General features: G+C 38.7%; 1 protein-coding gene across 3 annotated transcripts in view; it reads left to right on the forward strand.

Annotated features, from left to right (window-relative positions):
- The window catches only part of Smg6, a 279,441-nt gene extending 271,615 nt beyond the window's left edge, over positions 1–7,826 (forward strand). For all 3 annotated transcript variants that reach the window (XM_065221316.1, XM_065221318.1, XM_065221317.1), the window contains one exon: positions 6,679–7,826. In XM_065221316.1, the coding sequence (XP_065077388.1) occupies positions 6,679–6,815 (137 nt within the window). In that variant the 3' untranslated portion in view covers positions 6,816–7,826. The remainder of the gene's footprint in view (positions 1–6,678) is intronic.
- The last annotated feature ends 1,222 nt before the right edge of the window (positions 7,827–9,048 follow it).

Raw genomic sequence — 9,048 nt, forward strand, 5'->3', positions numbered from 1 at the left:
TTATAAAGTGATTCAGTTATTTTAGAAGTGAATTCGAATTTCTTTGAAGTGATTCCGATATGGTCGGAAGGATTCGGTTCTTTTAGAAGTGATTCAGTACTTTCCGAAGAAATTCAAAACATTTCCGAAGTAATTCTGATTGTATCTGAATCGATTCAAATCGTTTAGAAAGAGATTCCGAATTTGCATGCAATAAGTGATTGAATACTTTTCGAAGTGATTATGAACATGAATTGAATCAGTTCTTCCCGAAGTAATTCCAAACTTTTCTGAAGTGAATCAGTACTTTTCAAAATAATTCCTAACCTTTCTGAATTGATTCAGTTAATCATGTAGTGATTCCGAAACTTTCTGAAGTGAATCGGTACATACCTAAGTGATTTCGATCATTTCTGAAGTGATTCAGTACTTTCCGATGTAGTTCCGAATTTAAAAAAGAGTGTAATTCTTACATTCCGAAGTGATTTGGAAGTTTTCTGCATTGATTCAATTCTTTTAGAAGTGATTTCGGTCATTTTGAAGGGATTCAGAACATTCCTAAGTGATTCCGAATTTTTCAAAAATAAGTCAGTACTTTCCGAAGTGAATCTAGAACTCTTTGGAAGTGAATCAGTATCGAACATATCTGCGATGATTCAGTTCTTTTAGAAGTGATTCCGATTTTTTTATGAAGTAATTCAGTAGTTTTCGAAGTGACTTCGAACTTTCCTTAAGTGGTTCCGATCATTTCTAAAGTGAGTCAGTGCTTTCCGAAGTGATTTCGAACTTTTCTGAAGTGAATCAGTTCTTTTTCATGTTCCAATGATGTAAATTTAATCGTCCCCAACCAAGCGCATTCAGCACGTTTATAAGCATTTTTTAGGTGACGCTAATCTTCTTGAGTGGTGATGCAATATTCAAATGAATGTTGCAATACTTTTCTATGCGAGTTCAGACTTATGATGGGTAGTGTGTCTCTCGGTCATCTAGCAAGTTGCTGTCTGCGTGAAGATTATCTGAAATCAAGGCCTCTCGAATGGTGGTTAGATTAGTTCCAAAAGCTACCATCATGCAGCGCTAGTGTGCTTGTGAATTTCCAGTATATACAATATCTCGAAATCCTGACCAGCTGGGAAGTTGCAGTCTCCGGAAAAGGTGTTCATATTGTCAAAACCTGTCAAAATTATGTCACGCAAATTTGGCCCATTTTCACCCCCCCTCCCCCTTTGTCACATTTTTATATGGACCTTAATTGTTTTTTGTAAGACTCGTCACAGTTTCCAAAACCCCACTCCCCCCTAAAAGTGTGGCATAATTAATGGAGGATTCCTAAGTGTTCTACTACTACTTTTATTTCATTTCTTCAGAGTAAATTTTGAAAAATATTGTAACTTTGGGTGAACTTTTATAGCACACACAATTTGAAAATTATATTGAACAATTTGCCTACGAGGAAATTTCCATTCAATACCTTTCAAATGATCTAAAGAGAACGAAAATTGGACGTTACATGACAGAGATATGAACATAACAAATTTGTCATGTTTTTTTGGGGGTGTCGTTAAGCTTATGCTCGGGAGTGTACCTAGACCTTTTATATGGTGGATATGTAGCTTAAAATTCTCCCTTGCGGCGCAATTGTGCGTTTGAATTAAAATGTTCACCGTACGCAAAACGTCGAAAGCAACTTTTTCAACGACAGCATGTTTCCTGGTGATTGGAATTACGAGCTGCATATTGAGGGAATTTTTGACTAATCTGTCCACCATGTAGGAAACCCAGCGTTGCCAGATGAACCCATTTTCGAACTTGATACCAATATACAGATAAGACTCCTCAAAATACCGATTCTTGAGATTCTATTACGATTTATATAGATTTTTTAATAATCCAAAATTGTTAGAGAAAACTATTGTGACGGACTTTTATCATTTTGAATACGTCAATTTCTTTGAGCCTTCAATTGCTCAAAAACTTATTGCTCTTTAAAATTGCCTTATGGTAGTGTTTCCATTTTATCGCCCTTTTTGGCTACCCATGAATCGAGAAATAGCTGATGGTTAATTCAAAGGAATCGGAAAATACTGTTATCTTTGATGTGACCATTAAGGTCAATTAGAGTGTTCATATTTTAACTTTCTGAAGTTCATTTATTCTTTGCTTGGAATTTTCTTTCTCCTTACTCCATAAGTTATTATCCCATTCCTCATGGAAAGTTATTTCGACTTCGCCCGGAAGCTTCTTCTGAGTTTGCTCGAAATATTCTTCCGTTTTCTCCTAGTTTTTCAACTACCCCCTCTAACTTTCTTTAGACGATTCTACCGATGTCCACCGGAATTTTCATTCGACATCCCCCAGAAATCTCTCGCTTCCGGAATTGTATTCCCAACTACCCCTAGAATCTTCTTCCGATTGTCTCGAAAGCCCTCTGGCTTCCCCGGACGAAGCTTCTGACTTTCTTCAGAAGTTGCTTCCAAACTTCCCTACCATAGAAAGTTTCTTCCGTCTTCTGCCGGGAGTTCCTTTAAACTTCTACCCGAAGCATCTATCGAATTCTCCCAGAAGTTGCTTTCGTCTTCCTCAGGAAGTTTCTCCTTGAGCTTCCTCCGGAAGTTTTCTTGTTTTGGAAGGTTTTTCCGAGCTTCTTCTAACTTCTCCTGGAACCTTTCTGGCTTCCTCTGGATGTGTGAAATTTCAAATTCATCAAACTTCCTTCAGAAGAGCCTCCTTCTTCTTTTTCTGGAATGTTTTTCGGCTTCCTTCAGAAGCTAGTTCAAACATTCCCTGGATATTTCTGCCGACATTCCTGGCAAGGTCGTTTTTGGTCCAAAAGTTTAAATTGAGCGACTTGAGCAGTTCCACGCCAAATGATGAATCGGAAAAACTCGACCTTGGTCGGTTTGCATGAAATTTTGCATAATTGTTTGTCGTGGGAAGTGGTTCATATTATAGCTAAAATTCGGCCATTTTGGATCTTGAAAAATTTTCACGATCAAGATGAAATTTACAATACATCTTTTGGTATAATATTCTTAGAACTGTTTTCCAAAATCGATCATGTTTTGGCTCTATGCTCAAGATTGTATACAATTTAGCCAGAAATTGCGTTCTCCTAGTCAACTTTTAGGAATTGACCATTTCCCGGTGATTCCAGATATCTAGGGGACCGTTTTCTGGCCACCCGGTAGCAGAATCGATATGATGGTTGCAATTCTGAAAGAAAAAAAAAGAGAAGAGATGAACTAGCCTTAGGCTAAACATCTCTCTAATAAAGGAAAAAAAGAAAAAAAAATGAAAGAAAGTAAAGTATCTCTATGTCTATGTTCAGGAATTGACAATTTTTCCAGTGATTCCGGATATTCGCAGATCCGTTTTCCGATCAGCAAAATCGAAATGCTGATGGCTTATTTTCCTCTATGCTCATGGTTGTATGCATCGCGTATTTCCAGGTCTACTTTAAGAAATTGACCATTTTCCCGGTGATTCTGGACATCCAGAGGACCGTTTTCTGGCCACGCGGTAGCTGAATCTATATGGAGATTGCAGATTTCCTCTATGCTCATGATTGTATGCAATTAAGAAAAAAAAAAATCGCGAATTGACCAATTTCCCGGTAATTCCGGATATCCAGGGAACTATTTTTGGCCATCCGACAAATATGAATATATATGAATCAATATGATGATAGTACATTTTCAATATATTCATGATTGTGTGCAATTTAAAAAAAATATCGCTGATCCTCTAGGTCTACTTTTATGAATTGACCAATTTTCCGGTGATTCCGGATATCCTGAGATCAATTTTCTGGCCACGCGGTAGCTGAATCTATATGGAGATTGCAGATTTCCTCTATGCTCATGATTGTATGCAATTTAGAAAAAAATCGCGGATCTCTAGGTCTACTTTCAGGAATTGACCAATTTCCCGGTAATTCCGGATATCCAGAGGTCCATTTTTTGGCCACGCAGTAGCAGAATTAAAATGTGGTGATGGCATATTTCCTCTATGTTCATGATTGTGTGCAATTTAGAAAAAAATATCGCTGACCTCTAGGGCTACTTTCATGAATTGACCATTTCCCGGTGATTTCGGATACCCAGAGGACCATGTTTTGGCCATCCGGCAAAGGAATCAATATGATGATGGTACATTTTCAATATACTCATGATTGTGTGCAATTTAGAAAAAATCGCGGATCTCTAGGTCTACTTTCAGGAATTGACCAATTTTCCGGTGATTCCGGATATCCAGAGGTTCATTTTCTGGCCACGCGGTGGCAGAATCGATATATGGCATATTTCCTCTATGTTCATGATTGTGTGCAATTTAGAAAAAATATCGCTGACCTCTAGGGCTACTTTCATGAATTGACCATTTCCCGGTGATTTCGGATACCCAGAGGACCATGTTTTGGCCATCCGGCAAAGGAATCAATATGATGATGGTACATTTTCAATATACTCATGATTGTGTGTAATTTAGAAAAAAATCGCGGATCTCTTGGTCTACTTTAATGAATTGTCAAATTTTCCGGTGATTCCGGATATCCAGAGGTCCATTTTCTGGCCACGCGGTAGCTAAATCTATATGGAGATTGCATATTTCCTCTATGCTCATGATTGTATGCAATTTATAATAAAAAAAATTGCGGATCTCTAGGTCTACTTTCAGGAATTGACCAATTTCCCGGTGATTCCGGATATCGGGAGGTCCATTTTCTGGCCACGCGGTAGCAGAATTGATGTGGTGATGGTACATTTCCTCTATGTTCATGATTGTGTGCATTTTAGAAAAAATATCGCTGACCTCTAGGGCTACTTTCATGAATTGACCATTTCCCGGTGATTTCGGATACCCAGAGGACCATGTTTTGGCCATCCGGCAAAGGAATCAATATGATGATGGTACATTTTCAATATACTCATGATTGTGTGCAATTTAGAAAAAATCGCGGATCTCTAGGTCTACTTTTAGGAATTGACCAATTTTCCGGTGATTCCGGATATCCAGAGGTCCATTTTCTGGCCACGCGGTAGTTAAATCTATATGGAGATTGCATATTTCCTCTATGCTCATGATTGTAAGCAAATCAGAAAAAAAAATGCGGATCTCTAGGTCTACTTTCAGGAATTGACCATTTTCCCGGTGAATCCGAATTTCCGCAGAGCCACCTCTCACGGGTTTTCCCGTCCCGGCTAGCCAACCAAAGGTCCAATCGGATCTCTGGATGTTGTGTTCGAAAGTATATAGTGGCTCAATCTTAAAATTTGGTATCCAAATTACCGAGAACCAGTCCTGTCAACATGAATCGACACGCATTTTGCTCGGGACTTTACCGGGTTTTTTTCCGTTCCGGATGACCAACCACAGGTCCAATCGGATTTTTGTCTGTTCTAACTGGAAGAAGCTAGCTATACCTTCCGAATGGTGATTATGTCAGTTAATTGAAATAACTAAAATAAACATACTAAATCAGAATCTCAACTAACGTGAGAGTTATAACATGTTATAATAATTATTAAAGGGGGGGGGGGGGGGGTGTAAAAGGGGCATCATGAGCATCCCGCAATACAGTCCCAAACCTCTAATTGCTTGATACAAATTAATTGGTAGTAGGTTCGATATCTCCATTGCGATGATCATTGACCAATTCATTTGTTTCGAACCATTAGAAATCCAAGGCTTAAGCACAGGAAGCTCAATATGCCCCTCCTTCCCCTATAACGTGTTGTAACTGCTCAGCTTGGCCAGTAGACTGATACAACATTTGAAACTCTCGCACCACAATGCTTAACTGGTTCCAAATCGGGTCCTGATTAGCTTCCCAAAGTTGAACTAATTTGGTAAAAAACTGACTTGGCACAAACCATTTGAAGTTTTATGGAAATTAATATGGCAACACCAAACTTTTTGTTCATTGACTTCTATTTCCATATTGCTCTGTTAAAAAATTCTATAACTATTCTTATGGGAAATTTTCTCAGCTACAACTTTGCAGAAGATCAATTTTCAGCCAAACGTTAATTAAAATAGTTATTAATTATTTAAGAGACTGCCAATCTTATGGCATGATCAAGCAGCTGTTTTCTGGACAACACTGTATTCTGCAGTGTGGCATAGTAGCCATGATTTTTGTACTCTATTCTACGCGCCAGAAACACCAATGTTGCCAACTGAACAGTTGATTCAGCATAATCATTAGGCATTAGTGACTTGAATCTCAACAAAGTTGTAGTTGAGCTAAATAATTGGTTTTCCCATAGTAATTTCCATATAAGCTTCAGATGGTTTGTGCCAAGTCAGTTTCTTACTCAATGAATTCAAATTTTGGAAGGCTAATCAGGACCCAATTTGGAACTGTTTGAGCACTGTGAAGTGATATTTTTAAATTTTGCAGCAGTCTACTGGCTAGCGTTTAAATTTAAAAAATTAAATTACAGTCAACTCTCCCTAACCCGATATTGGAAGGAAAGCAATCGAATTAGCTTGCAGTTCAATCGAATTAAGAATAACTAACAAAACTTCCCACTGTACAAAATAACACCCACCCTAGCTGATTTGTAAAAAGATCCTTATCCCTCCCTCCTTACCAAACGCACTCTTACCACAAATTTTGTTTTGCTCTTTTCTTTCTCTGTCTCCGTTTCTCCTTTCTTCAACGTATCTTGTTATGACGACCACAATTCGCACCACCAGGAGAGGTCCGTTACATCAGCCGTGAGGTGGTCCTGCTAACGACGGACCGGAATCTGCGGGTGAAGGCCCTGTCCAACGATCTACCCGTACGCGAGCTGCCGGACTTTATCAAATGGGCCGGACTTGGGTCGACGTAGAGCATGGAGCTCCGCCCTCTCCTCCGTGTCTCTCCACTCTAAACCGACCGACACACCCACAATCCCACACTAGAACACACATCATCGTCAATCACAGCAAGCAAAAGAAAGTACTACGATAATATTACAAAACTCTAACTAGAAACTCTAGGAAAACGAAAGTTATCTCGTTCGTTCAGTCGTTTTAGATTTATGTTTTTTTTTTTTTTTATTTGAATAATTATTGTTTTATACCTTTATCGCAATGATGAGACTCTGATAGTGAATAACTTTGTCATTTTACAAATCTGACTGTACAGCTTGAGCGGGCCGTGACCTTTGTTACGTGTTTTGAATCATGGTTTCTATTTAATCAACAACCTATTAGTTTCTTTTAACTGTGTAACTGCTTTGATTTTACTCTCAGCTAGAAAGTATAACTTATTAAATTGTAATATTTTTAAACATAAAAAAAACGCAAATTCGTTCGTTGATTCTTGAGTAAACCTCCATGCTAAGAGAAAAAAAAAATATGGTATATTTGTTTCTTCAAACAGTGGAAGGAGGAAATCTACCGTTGTTTGACTGTTGTAGCTGTAAATATTTTAAAACCTGTAGTAGAAACATTGTTTTCTTTGCCGAACTCTTCCTTCTCCGAATTTGCCGCCCTAAAAGCGAGCCGACGAGACGAGTTGATGACGATGTTAGTTGATTATGCATTAGTGAAAAATGGAAGGAACGAGATGAAAATAAAAACGGATACGAACTGACGTATCTCTGTAATAGTAAAAAAAAAAAAAACAAGTGCATGAAGATACATTAGTTTGGAATTTTTTTGTTTTGTTTTTAAATAAATATCATATATAATACAAGAAAAGCAAATCGCATACAAAACAAACAAAAAACAGAAACAATTTACACTCAAAACCGTAGATTAAATGAGAAGATTTTTGCTCGGATAAGGAAACGGATCAGAATGATGATGAAACGCTATCAGAATAAAAACAAAGGATATTTTTCAAAAACAGAGAAGATTAGTGGCCAGATCAGTTTCTAAGCAACATATCCGAATTCCTTCGTTTCCTACTTCTATGGATTGTTTTCTCGGTTTGTTTTGATTGCCCGGCTTCAGTCGCCAGGCAGACAGGTTGATGCTTGTTGTTCTCCCCGGTCCATCTGTGTTCGAGTCAGCAAATGGTGAGAAGAACCGAGGAAGCGCTGCTTCTTATTTCCTGTCACGCTTTGTGCTGAAAAGTTGCTGAAGAAAAAAAAAACTAACGCCTGCTGCGGTCGGTTACCTCTCTTCTCTACCTACCAGTGGTCAGTGGTGGAAAATAATAAAAAGATCTTCGAGCTGTAGAGCTGTTGCGGTTGTTGTTGTTGTTGTCATCGTCATCGCACTTCGTTGTTTTATTCGCAAGTTAATAGGAATGTGTCAAAAATTTAATTCATTTTCGTTCGTTTGGTGAACCCTTTGCGAAGGCCGGCTCGGCAGTCGTGATTGAAAATGGTATTTTTGTTTTGGGTTGTTGTCTTCAATTCTTTCTTCGTTTTGCTATTATTGTTCTTTTCGGTGTGAGCAGCTTCAAGTCGGAAGCAAGCCGTGGAACGGAGGTGATGATGCTACCTTGACCGACCTTGGTGTGGGTAACTTTTGGCTCTGATTACCGTTTGATGAATATATGGTTTGGATGGGAATAAGGAAGGTTCCGATTAAAATCGTGAGCTTATCGAAGGCAGCTTAGGATTATTAATTTTTAATTTCAATGCTAAGCTTGCATGGGAGGAAGCGGAATCCGGTGGACGGTGACGCCATTCGCCGATCACGTGCTTTCAGAGTGGAATGAATAGATTTTAATATCGAACATGGCCGTCTACTGATCTCGAAAGAAGAAGAAACTCGATTACATCTTTAAAAGATTCAGACAGGCCCGGATAATCTAGACGTGGCAACGAGTCTCTACAGTCTAACACATTTTGCACGAAAGATAAGTCATGTGAAATTCAATTATAACTCGTTAGGTCGTGATTCTGGTACAGAGAGCATTTTCGTGATCATCAGGAATATCTCTCTCCGATATCTCGGTCCTCGACTTAAGACAAATGGCCATCAAAGCCAAACAATCAATTCAAGAGGTTATACGCTGAACTTTTCGTAAGGAATGAAGGCTCTTGGGTATTACTACGAAAGACTGAAAAATTCGGCAGAGCGGCCCAGGGGACCGGTGTGAGCGCAGGCGCGCCCACTCTACCG

Source organism: Ochlerotatus camptorhynchus, unplaced genomic scaffold (assembly GCF_037179485.1).
Source record: "Ochlerotatus camptorhynchus isolate MF236.1 unplaced genomic scaffold, CSIRO-AGI_Acam_v1.1 ptg000141l, whole genome shotgun sequence".
In the NCBI taxonomy this organism is placed as follows: Eukaryota; Metazoa; Arthropoda; class Insecta; order Diptera; family Culicidae; genus Ochlerotatus; species Ochlerotatus camptorhynchus.